Source organism: Molossus molossus, unplaced genomic scaffold (assembly GCF_014108415.1).
Source record: "Molossus molossus isolate mMolMol1 unplaced genomic scaffold, mMolMol1.p scaffold_m16_p_11, whole genome shotgun sequence".
In the NCBI taxonomy this organism is placed as follows: Eukaryota; Metazoa; Chordata; class Mammalia; order Chiroptera; family Molossidae; genus Molossus; species Molossus molossus.
Window position 1 is genome coordinate 78223676 of NW_023425346.1, and position 24271 is coordinate 78247946.

The 24271-nt window shown below is 43.6% G+C and overlaps 2 protein-coding genes across 2 annotated transcripts in view; both read right to left on the minus strand.

Annotated features, from left to right (window-relative positions):
* The window catches only part of MYO3B (myosin IIIB), a 425394-nt gene that overhangs the window by 129637 nt on the left and 271486 nt on the right, over window positions 1-24271 (minus strand). Inside the window, exons 26-28 of the mRNA XM_036253347.1 lie at window positions 14354-14465; window positions 13256-13418; window positions 11942-12022 (exon numbers count right to left, since the gene is read on the minus strand). Of these exons, the coding sequence (XP_036109240.1) occupies window positions 11942-12022; window positions 13256-13418; window positions 14354-14465 (356 nt within the window). The remainder of the gene's footprint in view (window positions 1-11941; window positions 12023-13255; window positions 13419-14353; window positions 14466-24271) is intronic.
* Window positions 14928-22727, minus strand: LOC118625526 (peptidyl-prolyl cis-trans isomerase A-like). The gene is made up of 3 exons (XM_036254564.1): window positions 22705-22727; window positions 15383-15520; window positions 14928-15300 (listed from the first exon to the last, which is right to left on the minus strand). The coding sequence occupies exons 2-3, from the start codon at window positions 15511-15513 to the stop codon at window positions 14928-14930; spliced, it is 504 nt and encodes a 167-aa protein (XP_036110457.1). The 5' UTR covers window positions 15514-15520; window positions 22705-22727.

Genomic DNA, 24271 nt, shown 5'->3' on the forward strand with positions numbered 1-24271 from the left:
GAATATGGCTAGTTTTCTAAGACACTGCAACACTGTCCTCCAAAGTGGCTGCACCATGTGCATTCCCACCAGCAGTGACTGAGGGTTCCTCTTGCTTCACATCTTCACTAGCATTTGGTGTCGTCAGTGTTCCAGATGTTGGCCATTCTAACAGGGGCGGTAATGGTATCTCATGGTCTTAATTTACATTTCCCTGATAACACATAATATGGAATATCAGACTGTTATCCTTTGATGGGGAAAAAAAAAATCAATTTTTATGTTGTTGTTTTTTTATGACCACCTCCAAAGCATCTATCAGAGTGTTCTGCACAGAGACAGATGTTCAGAAAATGTTTTAGGGGAAGGACAGCCAATTAGGAGTTGGGCAGTCTGAACTGCAGGGAGGTTTCTTAGCCTACATCTATAAAATGGGGCAAGATTCCTAGCCTTGTTCCTAAGATTACTATGGTAATTATAGGAATGAGGTGAGTGAAAGTGCTTTGTATACACTGTACGTTGCTTATACAGTTCTGGTTTCTTTATTATTTTTTTAAAATACGTTTTTATTGATTTTTTAGAGAGAGAAGAAGGGGGAGAGATAGAAACATCCATGTGAGAGAGAAACATGGGTCGGTTGCCTCCTGTTGGCCCCCTACTGGGGATCGAGCCTGCAACCTGTGCATGTGCCCTGACCGGGAATCGAAATAGGACCTCTCAGTCCATGGGATGATGCTTAATCCACTGAGCCACACTGGCTGGGCAAGTTCTGGTTTCTTACAAAGCAAAGTTATTTAGTTTTCTATAAGTTTTTCTAAAAAATATAAAAGTTATGAATGTTTATAGAAGCTTTATTCATAATCACAAAGAATTGGAAACAAATGTCCTTTAACTGGTAAATGGACAAAAGTGTGGTACATCCATTCACTAGAATTCTGCTCAGCAATGAAAAAGAATAAACTAATAAACATAATAGCACTGAAAAATCTCAAAAGCATTATGCTAGGTGAAAGAAGCCAGACTAAAAAGTCTACATACTACATGACACCATTTATGTGACATTTAGGAAAAGGCAAAACCGTAGGGACAGAAAACTCACTAGTGGTCGCCAGGAGCTGAGGGTGGGGGAGGAGGGACGAATGACAAAAAGCACCTGAGATAACTTTTCAGAAATGTTCTTGTTCTTGGTTGTGTTGTGAAGGGGGTTACCTGACTGTCTGTGTTCATCCAATTTCATCAAACCGAGTTTTACTATATGTAAACGATACCTCTAGAAATCTGACTTGGAAAAAAAGTCTAAGGCCTCCTTCTTCTCAAACGGGGTCGATGCTGGAAAGCAGGATCCAGTCGCTTCTAACCTGCTAGGAGGAAAGAGCCTGGTGGGGAGAGCCTCGCTATGGAGGAGGCGCCTTCACAGCCACTTGAATCACTGACCATAGCCGGTTTTGACACTAAGCACTTGGCTCAGGGTCTGTGAAATTAGCAGGATCTGGTTGCTTATACATCTCAACCGTCACAACTTTATTGAGGAGAATGGCTACCAGCTGTCACCTCTGCCTCTGCCTCTGTGCTTGGCGATTCAGACGTCGTGGCCACAGCAAATCAAGCCGTGATCCTGCTATGGCTCTTCGTGTTGGGGTTTGAACTACTGGCCAAATGGCTGTCACTCAGCTGTTATGCTGCCAATCACCCGTCACTGCGGGTTAAACGTGATAGGCACACCGAGCTCTTCCAACTCTGCAGACATCCCAAAGGCGGCTTGCTTTCCACACTAGCAGGCAGAAATCTGGGTGACATTTAACTCCTAGATTTTAGAAGTTCTGACTTCGTGGAAGGGGTGAGGAGGGGACTTGCTATTTTGCAGAACGAGGTGCAGAAGGGCCTCAAACAAGCGAGCCGGAAAAATTGTCAGCAGCATGCCACCTAAGTCTTAACAACTTTAGCCAGTGAAAAAGTTATCTGCACAAAGGAATCAAGTTCTCAGCATGATGGAACGCAGCTCTTTACAAAAACCAAAACAAAGCCATCCGAAATCTTTCACGGGCCATTATCGTCCTTGAATTTTTTCCTGTCAAATAAGCATAACTTATGATTTGGAAAACTCTCTTTCGTGAAGGTTTTATTGCAACTGTATTTGAGATTTGGCAGGTACTATTTTTTCTCTGAAAATGAGAGAAATAGTTTCATGTTTTTTGAAGTGATAACATTATGGTCATCCTAGAAGTTTGATTTCTTTTGCCCCATGAAGTACATATTTGGAAAGAGAGTACAGAGAAGGAACGAGCTTTTAGTTAATATCCACCCTGTGTGGGTACTGTTGCAAAATGCTTTGCATCTCTCTTCTGCGATTATCTTCGAAATTAGTCCTGAGAATTAGGCTTTAACGAGTCCCATTTTACAATTGAAGAAACAGGCTTAGAAATAATTTTCCCTAAACCATGTGACAAATGGTGGCATGCTGGATTTAAAGTCAGTTGTTTTAATTCCATGCTTAGGATGCTATATAAGCCTCTCCCCAATGCTTTGACTGGTACCCTATGTCCATGTGCCGTATCTGAGGTGGAAACCTATAGTAGAGTGTGGTCTACTGAAGAAAGAAAGCAATGGGTGAAAACTCAGTTGAAGGCTCTGATAGCCATTCTTAAACTCACACAACACATAAGGGGAGACCAATTATTTCAACTCCCTTTGCTTTTGTTTCATCTGTTAAGGCAGAAAACAAAATCTGCCTTTCAATACACAGGAGACTTTTTTTTTATCCTCACCTGAGGACATTTTTACATTTTTTGTTCAGATAGAGTGGGAGGGGGAGAGAGAGAGAGAGAGAGAAACATTGATGTGAAAGGGACACATCGAGTGGTTGCCACCTGCATGACCCAACCAGGGCCGGGGACAAATCACAACCGAGGTATGTGCCCTTAGCAGGAACCGAACCCAGAACTCTCTGGACCGGAGGTCGACGCTCTAACCGCTGAGCCAAACCGGCCAGGGCCACAGGAGACTTTTGAGGGGAAAAATCTGATTATCTTGCCAAAGCACAGTTAATTTCTTCTGTATTTACATAAAATTTTTTTTATTATGTGGATAAATAACTCATAAAGGTTATAAAATGTGCTTCCACTTTTTATGATTCTATATTTTAAAAAACTTGAAGAGTAAAGGCAACTTGAGTGTGCTGTTTATCATAATAATGTTGCCCCACTCAGTGTTGAGGTGGTAAAGGTACCATTTCAGAGTCTACCTCTTTGCAGCAGGTTTTGGAGGTCCACGTGAGGTCTACAATGGAGAAATTGATTCCAAACTGAAGAAGCTCTGAAATTTGAATCTTGAGTCCAGGAGGTGCGGTACCTTAAGCACATTTCCATGCCATGTCAGTTTGACATCAGATGTAAGCAGATCTCAGGCCCACAATGCCTTTGCAGCTTCCTCTCTGTGCACTCTGAGTATTTACTTCTTCTTTTTTTTTTTTAATCCTCACCTGAGGATTTTTTTTTCTATTTATCTTCAGACAGAGTGGGAGGGAGAGAGAGGGAGAAAAAGGAAGAGAGAGAGAAACATCGATGTGAGAGAGACACATCGACTGGTTGCCTCCCGCATGACCTCAACCAGGGCTGAGGACGAACTGCATCCTAGGTACGTGCACTTGGCCAGAATTGAACCGTGACTCATTGGTCCACAGGCCGACACTCTAACTGCTGAGCCAAACTGGCTAGGGCTGGGTATTTACTCCTTACATGGGCAATAATTTGATTTCACAGCAAATGATATTCCTTTGCCTTCCAAGTTATTTCATGGCAAGAACTGTACTGTTTGTGCCCAACTGAGGTTTGGCAGAGCCTATTTCTTGACAGAAACCTTGAAGCCACAGCCAGGCTTTCGCTTGGCTATAAACCACTTCCTCTAAGCCACGCTTCCGGGGCACTCTGTAGGTGCTGATCCTACTCACAGACAAGGCACGTTTTCCCAAAGCAAATCACAATGCTTGTCCCCACGCCACCTCCAGCCTTACCCAAACATGTCCCTCCTCCGGTCAGCCACAGCTCTTGAGAGAGTTAGAGAAACCCAGGCAGTGTGTGAGCGGACTGAGCAGGACCCCTTGCAGAAGCCTGAAGGGCACCTGCTTTCTGTTAAACAAAGGTTCCGAAGACAGTGGAGCTGGTTTGCAGTTCACAGCTCATCCCAAGCCCAGAGGCACCACCTATTTCTTTTCCCTGGCTGTTTCTTTTTTTTTTTTTTTTTTCCTTTATTGATTTTAGAGAGAGAAGGAGAGGAAGGGAGGTAGGGAGGGAGGGAGAGAGAGAGAGAAACATTGATGAGAGAGAACCTCAAGTGGTGGCTTCCTGCACGCCCCCCACTGGGGATGGGCCCACAACCTGGGCATGTGCCCTGACTGGGAATTGAACTGGCGACCTCTTGGTTCATGGGCCGACGCTCAACCAGTGAGCCACACCGGCCGGGCTTCGCTGGCTGTTTCTTCCTTCTTACAGGGACATGACCTACAACACCAGTAAAGGACAGGCAGCTGGCTTGTGCCCAATGACCAAGAAAAGTTTGGAGCTTGTCTTCTCTCACATTTTGAGAAATTAAGCTTTTGTGTGAAATGATGAGGAATCTTTCTAAGACGGAGAAGTGGAGTGAGTGAAGAAACAGTGGGACAGAGGCAGAATGGCAAAGTGAGACTCAGAGAGAAGTGATAGAGGGCATGCCCGTCTTTCTGCTGTTTGTTCAGTGTGGACCTTTTCCCTCAATGGTACATTCACTTGAGGTTTGTGATCAATAACCTGCTTATGCACAGCTGTGTCAGAATGACAAACACCTACCATGATCATTTTTACTTCCAAGAAGCATGGGTCATTTCAGTGCATATTCTCAGCTATGTTTTATAATGATTTCGACTTTCTGTTTTTCACTGGAGTTTTGTAGAACTCCCTTCCAAGGAGTGTTGATGTAATATAGAGCCCCTGACTTACACAAACAGTATTCCTTTGAGGGAGAGCGTGTTTTACAGCCCTCTGTACTGGAGACAGGAAATTTAAAGCCTCATATTAAATCCCATTGTTCACCACAGTACAATGGTGCATAAAGTAGGTGCTTCACAGATAGTAGCTGAATAAGTGAATGAAAGAAAGAAATATTCTATTAAAATAGAGTTGCCCTGCATACCTCGGGATATTTCTGGACATGTAGTTCTGGGAAATTGCTGCAACCTCCTAGTTCGTCATGGCCAAGCCCCCACCAGTGCTACAGGACACTCTCTGGAAGGAGGCCTTGCCCTGAAAGAGCGTTAACGCTAAAAACCTCAGGCAGTTTGAAACACTGACACTTCAGGCTGTCATGCTGCAGGGCCAGGCTTCTGAAAGAAGTCAAACAGTCTCTAAGTCACATCAGAAAGTATGCCCAGGGTGTCAGAGCCTGTCTGGATACTGTGCTTGCTTCTGCTTTCTCCCCTGGAACCAGCCATCCCCATCAGCCGGTGTCGCAGGCAGCGCCCAGTGGTTCCAGCTGCTGCCAGTTTAAATGCCTGTTCATAGGCAGAGTCATCCTAACACTCAGAAAAGCACTTTCCCCTGCCCTGGTTTGGCTCAGAGCGTTGGCCTGTGTTCTGGAGAGACCCAGGTTCAGTTCCCGCTAAGGGCACGTACCTCTGGTTGCAGTTTGTCCCCGGCCCTGGTTGGGTTGTGTGGGTGGCAACCATTCAATGTGTCCCTTTCACGTTTTTCTCTCTCTCTCTCCCTCCCTCCCACCCTATCTGAACAAAATATCGAAGAACGTCCTCTGGTGAGGATTAAAAAAAAAAAAGAAAAGCACTTTCCCTAAAGGGCATCAGAAGGAGAAATGGCCATCATTTTTTTAGTGCTATTGTTATCTTCTGATAACATCTGTGCTGTTGGAAGGGCCAAGTTGGAGAGTAAGTAGGAAGCTGATAAAAGACAGAAGGAAAGAGAAAACAACAATGTCCACAGCACTGAAGCAATCAGATGAAAATGTGCTGTAAACCCGTGGGCTCTTCCTGCTCCTGGGGTGGGGAGAGGAGGGGGTGGGGAGGCTGCTCCTTCCAGCAGAGTATTGGAAATCCATTTCCCAGCCCCTGGGACTTCACTGCCTCCTCCTCTGGGCACTTCCCTCTGAGACGGGGAGGGCCACACTTTGCCCTTATTTAAAAAATGAATCTTGGCCCTGCCTAGTTTGGCTCAGTAGAGCGTTGGCCTGTGGACCAGAGAGTCCTGGGTTGGGTTCCTGCTAGGGGCACGTACCAAAAAAAAGAAAAAAGAAAAGAAAAGAATCTTGAATTAGAAAGGCAATTTTAAAGCCGGTGCTTTTGAAAACATAAAGAATAAGACATGGTAGCTCTTTGTTAAATGAATAGTGCTTACTGAGGACTGTATGCATTTTTAATTGCATAAATCTATTTATATCCACTTTCTGAAACTTGAGTTCATTTAAAAAGTAGATTTGTAATAGAATAATATATAACTGTTAGTTTTTCCTTAGAATACTCCATCTATCTGAACACTAATATGTAGTGTTAGTTTTGTGATTTAAAAGTGTATATTTTTAATTCTTTGGTGTTTAAAGGAAAATGTTTTCCTATGGCAAGAGCCTATCATCACCAATAATAAAAACATACCGTACCACTTCTCACCAAAATGGCATCCGAAGTTGCCCCTGCTGCCCACCCCCACCAGCCCAGGAGACTGATAAACTGTTTCGCATGGGATCCTCAGGTCTCCCTCCCCGAGACCCCCACCACTCATAAAGGGCCTCTACTGCAGGTGTAATGTTACACGGAGGAAATGTATGTGCATGTACCTAGGGTATTTTTCCACAGGTTTTCTCCTCCAGCATTCGCTCACTGGCTGATGAGCTGCTTGAGCCCGCAGAGATTTCTAGACCACCGGCTTTGAAAGGCATCTGTTTATTTTGAAAATGCAAATGCGGCCTACCTCAAAGACTGACAGGCAAGGAAGGACCCACTGAGCACAGGGAGAGGCTTCCAAGCTGCAGCCCTGTCCCTCCCTCTATACAGAATCACTGGCTGTCGAACAACTTCAGCTCTGGGAATCTGAGTGAGGGGCCCACAATGAGTACAAGCAGCAGCAGCAGTGAGTGTTGGCCTCTCGGTCTGTCTCGGTCTCTCTGTCTCTGTCTCTCTCTCTCTTACACACACACACACACACACACACACACACACACTAGCTAGGCAGATCACTTCTCACCTAATTTAAAGTGATTACAAGGCCATGTACAAAAGGACTCAGAGTCTTTGACACGCAGCTCCTAGAGCAAGGGCTGCCTGGAGGAGGCCCCGTAACAGGGAAACAGTGGCAGCCTGGTCCTGGGACGGCTCCCCGAGAAAGCCCAGGAAGGTTAATACCCCGACTTTGATCTCTGTCAAGGCATACCAGCAAGAATTAATTTACATTTCAGATGAAAAAGGTTGACAGCATGAAAAGGCATCTTGTTTCTGGTATGTGAATGTGCCGTAATAGATCGGGAATTCTGAAAGGAAGTTCTGAGGAAGCTAAAGGGATAAGCCAGGCGGCTGCATTTATTGGGAAGGAGATGAAAGGAAAACAAATTTCAATATGCTCTGTAGTAACATGTAGGCCAAATGCTTCCTAAATTTCAAGGGCTGCTTTTTAAAGTATATAACATATCTTAGCAACACCATTAAAAAAGACTATGGGCCAGAACTTGAAATACAAACAAACGCATTCCACAGAATCTAAATTTCAAATAAAATGATTTGTTGAAAAAAAATAATAAATCAGCGAATAACCTTAGAAAACATCCAGAAAAGTTGTGCTAGGATAACATCCCCAAGCCACGTCCTGCAGGCTTCAAACGTAAGAGAACCCCCGTACCAGGGGCTTGTTCTACTCCGAAATGTCCAAGTTGCAGGAAGAGGAGCTTTTAATGAGAGGATTATGTTTGGAAAGAACACGCTCCAAAGCAGAGCAGTTGGAATCATTGCTTCTCTTTTTAGATAAACACAACCATATTTCAAATCTGAAGATAAGGAAAACTTTCTCAAGTAAAAGTAAACCGCCCACAAAATGGCAAATGTTGTTACCCTGTCCATCTGTCCATGGGTCTTTCCTGCTAACACAAAACCAGCACCTCAGTCCCTAGTCACGGTGGTGGCGGAAAGGCCTGCTCTCGCTCTGCCTGACGCACTCCTCCAAGAGGAAGAGGTGGCATTAGTGCCATTCCAAGCTTCATGCCTGCCAGGCCCCGGCAGACCACATTCATGGAAATTCCCGAAGCCACTTGATAAGTGGAAACACTGGCTATTAGGTTAAGGAAGGGAGATGTTTGCAAAGCTAAAAAAAAAAAAGCAAAGAAGAAGAAGAGCAAAGGAAGGAAGGCCCTCAAAGAAAGTGTTCTTTCTGGTTCCACAAAACAAAATTCTTCTATGGACCTCTCCTAAAGGTGAAATGAGTGAGTCCAATTTCTCCCCACTTGTGGGAGTGAAGTTCCTGGGGTGCCACTGGAATAAGCATTTTCAGAGGCCCCCACGGGAGAATGAGATGTGGTAAAAGCTTTATTTGCGTGGAGTTATACTCCTGTGTTGTAAAGTCCCAGTTCCCTTAACCCAGTCTTGGAAAGGGGGCAGCTGTAGGTCCCGCCAAGTTAGAAGCAGGGCCAGTGTTCAGAGTTTTTGTTCCATGGTGGAGTCCAATGTAGCATCAGACTAGTCACAGTCCATCAGTCCACTGGCGGGGGGTAGGGGGTCCCACATGGTGTGAGCCTCGTGGTTGAACACAAGGGAATGCTCTCCCTGCAACTGGAGTCCCAAGAGAGCAAGAGGGCAAGAGACAAGAGGGAGAACTTCCTTTGTTCAGAAGTTCAAATATTCAGATTTCGTACTTGTGCAGTGGCCACACCTATTCTGGCCACTGATTTGTTCCCAGGTGTGACTGAGAGGTAAGCACCTTCCCACATCACTCAGATCTTACTGGGCATGCATCTAAACTGCCTTTGTCCAGTCCCGGTCCCCATTTGTGGGAATAGACCTAGGAGTGTTAACTTTCAATTTCCTGGTGAAGCTATATATTGTATCTGGTCTTCCCTTTACTTCTTTCCTGTTAAGTAATAGCAAGATTATTATAATGGTATCACAGTGAAATAATGTAATCATGACTGTGCCGATATCATGATGATAAAGACCTGACTTTTTATGCAGTGTTCACTTGGCAATAACAGAATGCACAGGTGTACTAGGCAGTTAGGCAGATATGAGCAGAGTAAGGACAATGGGCCAAGTACAGAAGGGTGGTAAGCCCTGGATGCCTAGCAATGGGCAAAACTGGGAAAACAAGGACCTCGTCCCCCAGGGTGACCTTTCCTCCCCTGGCATGTTGCTAGTCATGCAGCAGACCTCCTTGGAGGAGGAACAAGGGGCTGAAGAGCAGCCTCATGAGACTCTTGTGTGGGCCCTTGCTACAAATTACCCCCTAGGGAGAACATCTAGGCGTCAGTTGTGTTTCAGCTCCAGGCCTAGAAGAGCAGCAAAACCAGACAAGTGACACCATGGCCGACATCAGGACCAGCTGCATTAACTACTGACTCCCTGCCCTGTGGCTGACCAATCAGTAGAGACCACAACCCTGAAAGTGTTACTGTAGCTAGCTAGATATTAATAAGGAAAAGGAAGCAAAGAGTATGGGGCACAGAGCCTGTCTGTTTCACTAGGAAGCTGCGGCTTCACATCCCAGGGAAGCACTGCACTGTCCCTCCACGGGGATTAGCAACCCCCATCCCCCCCACCGCATCTGATTGTGTGTGGGGTGAGGGGAGCAGGAGGAGATAAGGACATGCACAGTAAAGTCAAAATGGCACAGGGGGAGGGGGAGGTACCTGACCTTAGAGGCCTGTCGGTCTAACCTGGGAAAGAGATCATTGGACCCATCAAAAGCCTGTGAAGACTTGGGAAGGTAATTGGCTAGTTTGAAAAAGCTCCTGGTTAAAATCCCAGGAGAACAAAGCTCTCTCTCTAGCGTGGGACCCACACTTTCCCCATTCACTTGTGTTTTTCCCCACCGAGGAACACTTGACCACGTGGATTTAGTGGCCACCTGGGACCCATGACAGACAGTACTGGCTCCCAAGGACTATGAAGCAGTCCTGGGCATTGGCCTTCGCCGTGGCCCTGGTGAGGACACCGTTGGGCTTCTTCCGTGGTGGGATGGAGAGAGATGTGACACACCTGGAAAGCTGATGAATATTCTATTGGGACCCTCCCCTGAGCGTGCCCACACATTTCCTCACCCCTTCCCCCAGGAGGTTTCCCTTGCCTCTCTCTTTCTCCTACTCTCCAAGGTTCTTTTGCCTCTGGAACTTGTTTCCTGAGTGCATTTGTTCTACAGCTCACTTCTACCTCTGTGACTTTCTAAATAAACTTTCACTTGCAATTTGAGTCTTGGCTCTGTATTCTTTCTTAGCCAGAACTCAAGTACTGCGGTTGCTCAACCAAGGTCCAGTCGGACTCCACTGGTCTAACCCCTGGTACCGTTCTGCCACCAACCCAGGGAGCCCTCCAAACATGATTTGCAGGGAATATCATCTGATTTATGATCCTACATACTGAATTCAGTGGACCAACAATATATAAGCTCAAAGTTTATATTTTAAAACATATGTTGGGCTTTAGGCCAAACTGCAAGATCAGAAATCAGCCCAGTATCTTCTCTTAAGGGGGACCAAGTGTGTGTGTGTGTGTGTGTGTGTGTGTGTGTGTGTGTGTGTGTGTGGTGGGAGGTGGGCAAGTAGGGAACAAATGCACTTTGAGTTGTCTTTCTTAAACTACAACTAGAATTGCATCCTTCCTTCTGCCTCTTTGAAGTTGCAGAGCTTAGAATTCCTAGGGGATGGTGTTAAAAGTTAACATTTGCATTTAAATGACACCCATTCCTCCCAAATATTTTGGCTTTGAATGAAGACAGTCAGGTAGCCTAAGAGAGTTCGGAGGGGTCTCCCTGGAGCCAGGCTCTGAAAAGTTGTACACTATTTGATTTAAAGGCCTGCTTCAATAGTGGCACCGTCTGAAACCTGACCCCTCTCCCTGCTGCTGAGTCCACTGGACAGGCCAAGTTCTCATTCTGTCTCCCCTGTCTTCAGCTCTGGGAGCTCCTGGCATGGTGAGGCCTGTTTTTTCCAGCTCCTCGAGTAGGCATGTGTAGCTTCAAATGACAGAGGGAGCCCGGCCTGGTAGCTACTGTGGATATTCCCACTTGCAAAAGAACAGAGTGACCTGGGAGCCAAGGGGGGGACTGGCGAGCCAGGAACTAGAGCTCACGGTGCTCAGGCAGCCAAGGCCGAGCTGAGCCACAGAAACCACCTCGTCCTCACATGATGGGGTGCAGAGGACCCCTATAGCCACATGCTGCCTGGGAGAGGGGAAGTCGGTTTGCTGGGTTCCTGAGCTATTCCTATCTTTGTGATGCTAACACAGGGGTCTAGCACATAGTCAGAGAATGCCAAGGTTGGAAGGCACCCCCAGACCTTTTTCGTGGGTGCTCTCATTTCACAGATGAGAGCCATGTGACTCCAAGAGGGTGGGGCATTGCTCAGTTGGCAGGTTTGCGAAGTTACCTCGATTCAAGCTGCCTGTGTCCCAGTGCTGGCTCTGCCACTGACTGGCTGTGTGATCGGGGACAAGTTCCTTCACTTCTCGGTGGCTTGGCTGCCTCCGCTATAAAACTGGGAATATAAGAGTATCTACTGAGAGCGTCCTTAGCCAAGTGTGGCACACAGCAAATGCTCACTAAGGGTTATCCTCCTCATCGTCACACATGGGGTGTGTCAGAAACAGCACACACACCCCCCCCCACACACACTAGATTTCTTGATTCCTATTCCAGTGCTCCTGAATCATTAACCTTTCAGCTTTTCTAAACTCATATGAACTTAATCACTGAATATTTCTAAGTGGATGCTATGAAAATGATGTTTTAATTACCTGCTTGAATATGAACAGCAGACTCACTCCTTCTGTTGCTTATTTTCTTAAATTTCCTCCGAGCATCATATCCTCTCCAGGCTAAAAATATAAAACCATGTGCTAGGAATGACATTAATTTAAGGACGTGCCAGCGAATTGATATAAGCTGTTTTCCCTCCAATCTATTACCCCTCTCCTCCTCCCTTCTGCTTTCTCACTGAACAAAATAAGCAGAGATACGTGAGCAGTGATGGGGAAGAGGGCCTCTCTGTACTCTCAGCTTGGCTCTCAGATGCTTCTGAGGAGGGGTTATTGTCATGTAGGCGGTGAGTTTCCAGAACTCTCCGCACCCACGTGTGAATGACTAGGGACCTCTACCCCAGCTGAGGAGTTCCCTGTCCTCCCATTCCATGGAGGAAGCTCTGTCTTCAGGCTTAGGGGTGGGGAAGAACTAGAACAGCCTGGTCTGTTCCACAGTTTTCACTGGAAAGAAGGTATAAACCTGAAAGTTGAAGGAAAGAGAAACAGAGGAGCGTCAAGGGGAATAGTTAACAGCACCGCACTTGCATTTGGTGTGAAGCGAAGGGAAGTGCGTGAAGAGAAGAAGAGACAGGAGGGAATGGCCACCGCTCTGTTGAGTCCTTTAGTCAGAGAACTGGGGCATTAAGCCGCCCACCAGGAGCACGGCTGCTCCTTTTGCTCCTCCCAGAGCGCCCCAGCTCTGCTTGCTGTTGCGTGAGGTCGTAGCGTCCAGAGTGAACGCTGAGAGCGCACTAAGGAGATCATCCACATTCAAGGTGGGCTGGGCTTTCACAACCACTCGTCAAGAGCACAGGAGCCAAGTGCTGTTTGTAGCATAAATGACACACATGGATGCTAAGAGGCACTGACTGGGCTGGGCATATGACGGAGCCTGGTGATGTGCTCCCTGGGTGTCCAAGCTCCATCGGGGCTAGAAAAGCCCTCTGGAGGTGGCGTGAGGAATTCTAATGCTGAAAACCTGGTAATGGACCTGAAGTGTAAATTATGTCCATCATCTGGGAGCTGGGACACATGTCTGTGTGGTTTGGCTTTTACACCCATTCACTTCATGCTGCCTCTGTCACAGTGTGCCGTGATGACTTGTTTGGTGATCTGGAGGTCAGGGACCATGGAGGTCTTGTTACTGCTCGATCCCCAGCACCTAGCCTGGGACCTGGCCCGTAGTATGCACTCAATAAATGTTTGCTAAAGCAAGGAAAGAAGGAAGGAGGGAAGAAAGAAGGGAAAGAAGAATAGAACAAACCTCTGAGATCCAGTACTTATGAAATGCCGAGGTTCAGGACCGCTTACCGGACTGGATGGCGGTGGCCCCCTTCTCTCTCTTCTCTCTGACTCTTTTGTATCTCCTGGCTCCAAGCCACCCCTTGGCACATGCCTGCAGCACAATCACTCTGCCTAGGACTTCGCGCAGCAGCAAGTTTAACTGCTCGACATGGTAATATTTGAGAAAGACCTGAAATGAGACACGAGTTTTAGCATTAGATATAGTCCCCCAGATATTCACTCTATTCCAGCACACTCTTAATATAAATATAAAAACCATTATTTAAATAAAGTTTATAGTGACTTGATTGATGCTAATATTATGGACTTCTTGGAAGCCAATACAATTCCACTTCTAAGATTAAGCCAATCTGTGATTATGGATACAAACATACAATGAAGTTAATAGGGCTTTCGGAGACCGCAAGTATTCTCCAACCCTGCCTCGTTTCTGCCATGAATTCCATTTTCTCAGCTTGATCTCTAGTCTCTTTCCCCACAGCCTCTAATGGAGGAGCTTAACAACAGATCTTACCAATAAGCCAACAGAATTTCACAGGGAGAGGGACCTGGCTGACCACAGTGATCTAATCTCTGCTGAGGACTGAGTGTTGTCATCAATGTGCAGGCTAAGGCTGGCTTTGTAGGGCAACTCAGAGTGGACCATAAAACCTGGAATCCTACAGGGATGTGATGTTCTCCCAAATGAAAAGCTACACATGATGAGACTACTAATCAGGACATGCAAAAATAACACAACAAGAGTCTAATGAAAAATCGACAAAACTATAAAATAACTCATTATAGTCATTAATATGATTTATGTATTTGCATGTGGTGCTGAAACAAGAGCATTGGAAAAAAGGACATTTTAAAATAAATTAAAGATCTCATTCTAGAAATGCTAAATGGCTCTCAAACTATATGCAGAACAGGTGCACACCTGCCTCCTCTGGTCCTTGAGGTCCTAGGACTCCTGACCCAAGACAAGCCAAGATCATTGTCAGGTTGGGGTCTCATCTGCTGAGCTACACAACTTACAGAGCCATTCATAGCACTGACAAGAGACAAGGGTATGTAATAGAGCATCATTGATAACAGTTTGAACAATAAAGAAAGAACTACCTTTGTTTTTCCCAGCACCCAGTGATCTAATCTGGACTTTTCCAAGATAGCAACACAGCTCTCTTTGCTAGCAACAGGTATTTGATGGGCTCTGAATGCCAAGTAATAATACCTACAAAATAAAAGAGTAAGATAAGGCATTTTTAGTCATCATTTGATATAGTATAGTAGAATTACTCTGGGCCCATTGACATGCTTTATTTTTTAACAGTAAATGTTTCTTGAGTACTGATAATACTGTACCAGATAGTGAAAGATATACAATTTATGCTTATTGGCTCTTACCTACTTTCATATTTTCTGCTATGTGTATTTCCCTTTTAATATTGCTTTGTAATTCATGTTGAATGCATATATGACATCTTTTTTTTGACAATTATTTAGTTTTTGTTTCATATTCATAAACTTAACTCTGCAATCCAGCTAGACTTGGAAAGAGTAAAGAAAATATGGAACTCAATGAATGTGAATTCAAGAGCATGAATATTATAGAACATTCCAAGCAGATGGGGGTGAAGAGATGGCTTTCCTGAGCTGCAGAAGGAATGGTCTGGTAGTTAAGATAAAACACAAGTCAAATTGATGAGAGTTGTCCACAGTCAGCAATGGTGACCTTTTTGCTGGTCTTGCCATTCCTGGACCCAAAGCTCTCCATGGTTGTCTCAACATCCATGCCGTCTTTTACCCAGCCGAAGACCACGTGCTTGCCATCCAACCACTCAGTCTTGGCAGTGCAGATGAAAAACTGGGAACTGTCTGTGTTGGGGCCAACATTTGCCATGGACAAGTTGCCAGGACCTGTGTGCTTCAGGATGAAACTCACATCATCAAATTTCTCCCCATAGATGGACTTGCCACCTGGGCCATTATAACATGTGAAGTCACCACCCTGGCACATAAATTCTGAAATAATTCTGTGAAAGGAGGAACCTTTAAAACTAAATCCCAACCAGGGCCGGGGACAAACTACAACCGAGGTATGTGCCCTTAGCAGGAACCAAACCCGGGTCTCCGTGGACCACAGGCCGACGCTCCCCAGTGCTCAGAACATGAAAGTTTTCTGCCATCTTTGAAACATTGTCCACAAACAGCTCAAAAGTGATGCGGCCCAGGGGTTCACCATCGATGGTGATGTCGAAGTACACGATGGGGTTCACCATGGCTAGGCTCGAGAGGTTCCAGTACGATGGTGTCTGCAAGGCCATACATGACATCTTTTGCATGAAAAACCAAAGTATCTAATCCTTTTTTTTTGTTTCATCCTCACCCAAGGACATTTTTCCATTTTTTGTTCAGATGGAGTGGGAGAGAGAGGAAAAGAGAGAGAGAGAGAGACAGAGAGAGAGAGAGAGAAAGAAAGAAACATCGACGTGAAAGGGACACATCGAGTGGCTGCCACCCGCACGACCAACCAGGGCCGGGGACAAACTACAACCGAGGTATGTGCCCTTAGCAGGAACCAAACCCGGGTCTCCCTGGACCACAGGCCGACGCTCTAACCACTGAGCAAAACTGGCCAGGGCAGTATCTAATCCTTTTAGAAAGCTGAAATTTAGATAACTCTTCTAGTGAAAATTATCAAATGTATTACTAGTTTAAAAATAATTTGTAAGAGGAGGAGAAATCTGCTGTTAGAAATATCTAAACTAAGTGTCATCCTCATCTGGGCAAGGTTTAGAAAACACAACCTCTGTACATTAAAAAAAAATCAGTTAAACATCACATAGTAGATAGCCACTGAATTTTTTATGAAGACCTTTTGTACAGATTGAAAAAAAATCATTTCCATAGGGATATCTATATGATCAAGAGAATTATTTTTTTTATTTTGTTTTACTAGTGCCACAAACTTACCAGTAGTAACTTATTTGTTTGGTTTAAGATAACTCTGTGGTCTGCTTTCCTAGAACTTCTTGATAAACATCAAAAGAAATTGAACTGTACATTTGATCAGACTGTTAGTTTTCTGTTTTATTTATTTTGAGAACCTTTGAATAAAACAAATCTGAACATTTAAAAAAATTGTAATCTGAAATTCCAAAATGGCAGTGGAGTGAATGGAAGCTACACAGATCTTCTCCAAGGACCAAACTAGAATTACAACAAAAATAAAGATAAATCGACGGGAAAAAGCAACAGTAAAGCAGCTTGCAAGGATCATATAACCAGGGACACTGACTCGATCCTGGTAGGATTGTGGAGGTGCAGGAGCGGGGCTGGGAGCCCAGAAACTGCAGCGGCCTTAATTGTGAGCAGTGCCCTTGGGTTAAACTCCCAAGCAGCTCCACAGCGCAGAGCCGGGACAGATGCTAAAATAGCCACAGCCACTCACCTTGGGCTCCGGCAGAGGGAGGCCAGACTTGACTGGAACTGTGTGGGGACACTCAGGATTTGGAGGGCACTCAGAGCTTTGCTGAGTTGCGGCCATGCAGGACAGTGGCCATCTTACTCCTTCCCAGGGCTCTGGGGAGAGGCAGTAGCCCCTCCCTCAGAGATTCAACAACACCCTGGGGGGCCATTGAAATGCAAATGAGGCTAATTAACCACCAACATTGGCCCACCCTTGGGAAATCCCCTTACACTGAACACCTGAGGGAGTTTTTCATTCAACTGAGCACCCAAGGCTCTTCAAGTAACCACTACTGATAGCCTCCAGGCAAAAAGCTAGAGGATAACTGTACCATTCCTGGGCTAGCAACTCTAACCAGGAAAGTAAGACTTGACAGTGGTGTTTAACGTGGGTCCTCCCTCGCTCATCCAAACCCAGGAGAGGGAGCCAAAAACAGCAGAACACCAACACTCACAGGGAAAATTTGGCAGGCTCCAAAGCCCACTGTGATAGCCAGAATGGTGAAACACAGGAACAAAAGCCAAACGAAAGAACACAAGACCTCTACCAAAGATGAGATAAATGTGGAGCAGTTAAGCAAGTTAACAGAGCTAGAATTCAGAGCCATAATCGTGAGGAAACTCAACAGCATGAGTAAGGACACAAAGATGTTGAAAATCAACCAACTAGAAATTAAAATCCACCAAGAAGAAATCAAGAATGACATAGCAAAAGTAAAGAACACATTGGAAGGTCTAAAGAGCAGAGTAGAGGAAGCTGAGGACCAGATCAGTGAATTAGAAGACAGGGTAGAAAAAATCAACCAATCAGAAAACCAAAAGGAAAAAACAATTGAAAAACAGAAAGACAGCTTAAGAGAACTGTGGGACAACTGGAAACATAACAACATTCGCATCATAGGAGTCCCTGAAGAGGAAGAAAATGGACAAGGGTTAGAGAATATATTTGAAGAAATAATGAGAGAAAACGTTCTTAAGTTGGTAAAAGAACAAGGCATTCAAGTTCAAGAAGCGCAGAGAGCCCCAAGTAAGAAGAACCCAAACAGGCCCACACCAAGACACATGGTAATTAAAATGCCAAAAATTATAGACAAAGAGAGAATCCTAAAGGCAGCAAGAGATAAGCAACAGGTTACCTACAAAGGAAATCCCATAAGGCTCTCAGCTGACCTCTCAACAGAAACAGTACAAGCCAGAAGGGAGTGGCATGAAAAACAACGATCTGAATCCAAGACTTACTCTATCCAGCAAGGCTATCATTCAAAATAGAAGGTTAAATAAACAGCTTTTCAGACAAAAAAAAAAAAGGCTAACGGAATATAGTAACACCAAACTAGCACTGCAAGAAATTTTTAAAGGACTGCTATAATTAGTAGAACAAATAGAAAGAAAAATATAACTACACTAAACAAAAATGGCAAGAAATAAGTACATATCAATAATTACCTAAATGTAAGTAGACTGAATGCCATAATAAAAAGACACAGAGCAGCTGATTGAATAAGAAAGCATGACTCATCTCTATGTTGTTTACAAGAGACTCACAACAAAAGACTCACATAGGTTGAAAGTGAAGGGATGGAAAAAAATCTTCCAAGCAAACAGAAAAGAAAAAAAAGCTGGGGTAGCAATACTCATATCTGATCAAATAGATTTCAAAATAAAGGCCACAACTAGAGACAAAGAAGGCCACTACATAATATTGAAAGGATCTATCCAACAGGAAGATATAATTTTTACAAACATATATGCACCCAATATAAGAGCACCAACATATATTAAAAATCTTCTGGAGGACTTCAAAGGAGAAATCGACAGCAATACAATCATAGCAGGGGACTTCAACACCCCACTGACATCACTGATAGATCCTCTAGACAAAAAATTAGCAAGGAAACGGAGACTCTAAATGAAGCACTAGACCAAATGGTTTTAATAGATATCTACAGAGAATTACACCCCAAAACTACAAAATTCACATTCTTCTCAAGTGCACATGGGACATTCTCAAAGATAGACCACATGATAGGACACAACTAAGTCTCTACAAGTTCAAGAAGATTGAAATCATATCAAGCATCTTCTCAGATCACAATGGTATAAAACTAGAAATCAATTGCAACCAAAACATGCAAAGACATTTGAACACATTAAATAGCATGTTATTAAATAATGAATGGGTTACCAAGGAGGTCAAGGAAGAAATTAAATACTTCCTGAAAATCAATGAAAATGAACACACAAAAACACAAAATCTATGGGATGAAGCAAAAGCAGTTCTGAGAGGGAAGTTCATAGCACTACAGGCCTACCTCAAGAAACAAGAAAAATTTCTAATTGACTGTCTAACCTCACAACTTAACACACTAGAAAGCAAACAAAAAGAAAACCCCAGAGCAAGTAGAAGGAAGGAAATAGTAAAGATCAGAGCAGAAATAAATGACTTGGAGACCAAAAAATAATTAAAATGATCAATGAAACAAAGAGTTGGTTTTTTCGAAAAGATAAACAAGATTGATGGACCCTTAGCTAGACTCACCAAGAAACAAAGAGAGAGAACCCAAATACACAAAATCAGAAATGAAAGAGGAGAAGTAACAACCGACACCACAGAAATACAAAAGATTGTTAACAACTACTATGAACAATTATATGGCAACAAATTCGACAATCTAAGCAAAATGGACAATTTTCTAGAAACACACAAAACTGGACCGGGAACAGATAGAAAACTTGAACAGACCAATAACAACTAAGAAAATTGAAGATGTAATCTAAACTCTCCCAGCAAACAAAAGCCCAGGCCCCGACGGCTTCACGGGGGAGTTTTACCGAACATTCAAAAAAGAACTAATACCCATTGTCCTCAAACTATTTCAAAAAATTCAAGAAGAAGGAAGACTTCCAAATGTGTTTTATGAGGCCAGCATAATTCTAATTCCAAAACCAGAATAAGACACTACAAAGAAAACTACAGGCCAATATCCCTGATGAACATAGATGCCAAAATCTTGAACAAAATACTAGCAAGTCAAATCCAGCAATACATCAAAAAAATTATTCACCATGACCCAGTGGAATTCATCCCAGGGATGCCAAGGTGGTACAATATTCACAAATCAATAAATGTGATACACCACATAAACAAAATGAAGAATAAAAACCACATGATCATATCAATAGATGCTGAAAAAGCATTCGACAAAATCCAGCATCCATTTCTGATAAAAACGCTCAGCAATGTGGAAATAGAGGGATCATATCTTGACATAATAAAGACCTTATATGAAAGCCCTACAGCCAACATCATACTCAATGGGCAGAAACTAAAAGCATTTTCCTTAAGAACAGGAACAAGACAAGGATGCCCACTTTCGCCACTCTTATTTAACATAGTACTGAAAGTCTTAGCCATAGCAATTAGACAGGAAGTAAAAATAAAAGGGATCCAAATTGGAAAGGAGGAAGTGAAACTGTCATTATTTGCAGATGATATGATATTATACATAGAAAACCCTAAAGACCCCATCAAAAATCTACTAGACTTAATACATGAATTTGGCAAAGTAGCAGGATACAAATATATGTACCCCCATGTTCAAAGAAGCACTATTTACAATAGCTAAGATCTGGCAACAGCCCAAGTGTCCATCAGTAGATGAATGGATAAAAAAGCTGTGGTACATATACACAATGGAGTACTATGCAGCTGTAAGAAAGAAAGATCTCTTATCCTTTGAGATGACATGGAGGAACCTGGAAAGTATCATTCTAAGTAAAACAAGCCAGCAAAAAAGGACAAATACCATATGATCTCACTTATTTGTGAAATATAATGAACATAACAGTCTGAGGAATAGGGTAGACCCAGAAACATGGAAGTAGGGTACAGACTGACTACCCTTAGAAGAGGGGGTTGTAGAGGGAGGGAAGAGATAAACCACAGAACTTATATGCATGTACAGATATCCAATGAAAATGGACAACAAAGCTTGGGACGGGGCTGGGGGGATGGGGAGGAGAGTGTTAATGGGGTAAAAAAGGAGAAACATCTGTAACAAAAATAAAATTTAAAAAATAAATTAAAATAATTGTAATCCTGTTGTAACTGTGCAAAAATTTCATTTCTTTAATCTGACCTTTTCTCCTTCCTTCCTTTGATTCAAACTGGCCTTGTCCAGCCTAGGAGGACCCTGACTCACTCACCTGGCTCCTTCTCCCTTGCATGTCCACACCTTAAATCATTAAGCCCTCTGGACAATGAGGTTCTGGTCGGTGTCAAATAATCTTAGGAACAAAGCCTTGGGTATGTTGACCTCAGAGACACAATTTAAGTCAAGCTAAAGATAACATCTAGGCCTCAGCTATATTTCAGCTCTACACCCAGAAAATTAGAAGGACCCCACCAACCAGAGTGATGCCATGGCTGACATCAGGACCAGATGCAATAATCAACTACCCCCTACCCTAGTACTGATCAATAAATAGAGACAATGACACTAACTATGATCCTAACTCCCTTTGTCACTATGATTAATGATTTTCCCCCTATCTAACCCATCCCCTAGAAGTCACCAGGGAGCCAGGTCTTACAGCATTAGCTCACCTGCGACTCTGGGTTTGGTGCTGTTTCCTTAAATAAACCTTTGCTTTCTTTGCTGCAAACTCCTGTTCACATTTGATTGGGCTTTGATGCCCCCAGGTGAACAAACCCCTTTAGTTCGGCAACATCACTATATAAATTTTGACTCTGCTTTGAAAAGTCCCATTTGAAGCAATCTGTAGATAGCAAAAGTGGTCAGAGCCTAACACTACTGACTCTGTCTGCTGAGCCACACAACTGTCTCAAGGTGTAGAGTAGGTATGTTCTCTTGATACAATCACCAAAATCACATTTGTCTTTTTAAATTACTTATTTTAATAAACTTCCATAGTTTCAGATAAAAGAATTTCTGGGTAGACTCAAAGAACACCAACAAAAAGGTTTTATCTTTCCTTTTCTTTATTCTCCCCATTAAAAAGAAATATAACTAGTCCTGGCTGGTGTGACTCAATCGGTTTGGCATCATCCTATGCACTGAAAGGTTGCTGGTTGGATTCCCAGTAGGGACACATGCCAGGGTTGTGGGCTTGGTCCCCAGTGGGGAGTGTGCAGGAGGCAACCAATTGATGTTTTCCTCTAATATTGATGTTTCTCTCTCTCTCCCTCCCTCTCTAAAAATCAATAAAAAAAAAAAAAAAAGTTAAAAAAATATGTAACTAACGTATTATCCTTTTAGAGAAATTTACTTTAGTTTTCCTTTTAAAAACTTTCAAGGACAGCCCTGGCCAATTTGACTCAGCGGCTGGAGCATCGGCCTGTAGACCAGAGAGTTCCAGATTCAGTTCCCGCTAGGGGCACATACCAAAAATAAATAAATAAATAATAAAATAAATAAAAAATAAAAACTTTCAAGGATATTTTCTCTGTTCTTTGTTGCTATCTATAATTAAATTCAAACCCTTGGAGGCTTAAAAAATAAACTTAATTTTCTTGCTAAAGGATTTTCCTGCCATTCCTCAGACAAGGCTGATCTGTTGTTTTGGAATTACTTTTAAATATAAAGCTATTTTTACTTATTTAAAAAATCACCAAAAATATAAAATATGTCCCTTCCTCCTGCCAATATTCCCATATCTGTTTATGGAAAAGTGAACATACCCAATGAGCACTTGAGTCATTTAACTTTATCTTTGTGCTATAAGATTATTTTACAAGTTCGACTATAATGCTGAATTTGCTGAAAACATTTGCATTCAGAGATCCTGGGAATGAATCCAAGGCTCTGAGTCTGTGTTTTCACCATTGAGGGGGGGCAGTGCTCTCTCAGAACCCCAGAATGGTGGACAAGACCGTGCTAGATCATTTAGCAAGCCCAGGAGCCCGCTCAGAGAAGAGTCTTGTGGCGCTAAGGGGAGGAGAACCAGGAGTTGAGCTCAGGCCTGTCTGGGCAGGTCCTGGCATTAGCACAGACTCTTCGGCCCCTGCTTCCCAGGACTGCACTTTCAGTCATGGCTTCTCTGACTTGGCTTTGGCCAAAGCAAAAAGATTGTGTCCTGGAGCCGATGGGGATGGTGGGACTAGATGGTAGATCTGTATGGGGTGAATATTTTAGCTTAAGGTGAAAAAAATCAGTGGTGAAACCAGGACTTCCTACACTTTTCCCATTAGGCCTGAGCATTTGAAACATGGGTGTCCTTGGCTCTCATCAGCCCTGGCTTGCTCATGATGACTGTTCAATACTACTGATGGTGACATATTTACAGAGAACCTAATGAATGGCCAGCACTGTCAGACATATAAGAGGAATGCACGATATGTTTTAGTTTTCGAATCAAGGATTTTTTGTTTGCTTGTTAATCCTCGCCCAAGGATATTTTTTCCATTGATTTTTAGAGAGAGTGGAAGGGATGGGGAGAAGGGAGAGAAAGAGAAAGAGAAAGAGAGAGAGAGAGAGAGAGAGAGAGAGAGAGAGAGACAGAGAGAGAGAGAGAGAGACAAACATCAATGTGAGAAAGACACATCCATTGTTTGTCTCCTGCACGTGTCCCAACCAGGGCCAGGGATCAAACCTGCAACCCAGGTATGTGTCCTTGACCAGGGATTGAACCTGCAGCCCTTCTGTGCAAGGGCAGATGCTCTAACCATTGTGCAAGGCCAGCCAGGGCTATATATACATTTTTTTTTATCCTCACCCGAGGACATTTTTGCATTTATCTTCAGATAGAGTGGGAGGGGGGGGGGTGGAGAGAGAGAGAAACATCGATGTGAGAGAGACACACGACCCCAACCAGGGCCGGGGACGAACCACAATCGAGGTACGTGTGCTTAGTGGGAACCGAACCTGGGACTCTCTGGTCCGTGGGCCGACGCTCTAACCACTGAGCAAACTGGCCAGGGCCAGGGCCAGGGCTATAGATTTTTAAAAAATCATCATCCAAAGATATGATTTTATTGATTTTAGAGAAAGAGGAAGGGAGAGAGAGAAAGAAACATCAATGTGAAAGAAAAACATAGATTGGTTGCCTCCTATATGGGCCCCAACCACAGCTTGAATCCATAACTTAGGTATGTGCCCTGACTGGGAACTGAACCCGCAACCTTTTGGTGTACAGGATGATGCTCTAGCCAACTGAGCCACCTGGCCAGGGCAAGGATTTATACTTTTTTAGGCATCTGAAGATGATTCTTAGCAATTAATAATTTCTAAATAGGCAAAATATATCTTGAACTAACATAAATATTAGAACTTAGCTTAGATTTTTAGTCCTTCAACCCAAATCTCTTAATGTATTATGATGGTAATATTTATATCTGGCTTAGTCCAGAAAGAGATGGGTAATAGCACTGCAAAGAGGTGAGGGTTTCAAAAAACACTGAAGAAACATAAGTGACAACTCTACAGTAACCAGGTCAGAGAAGGACAATGTTTCCTCCACAGAGTAATTCTGGATTCTAGCTGGTACCATGGTAAACACAAAACAAGACAAAAAGCAGCACTTTGGCTGAGCTCCTGTGTGCTTCAGTGT

Bases quoted from the DNA above. Each gene is read 5' to 3' on its own strand.
- LOC118625526 (XM_036254564.1), bottom strand. From the start codon at position 15,513: ATGGTGAACCCCATCGTGTACTTCGACATCACCATCGATGGTGAACCC. The intron at 15,301-15,382 runs TCGGCCTGTGGT...CCGGCCCTGGTT, and splicing joins GTTCTGAGCACTGGGGAGCG to GGGATTTAGTTTTAAAGGTT.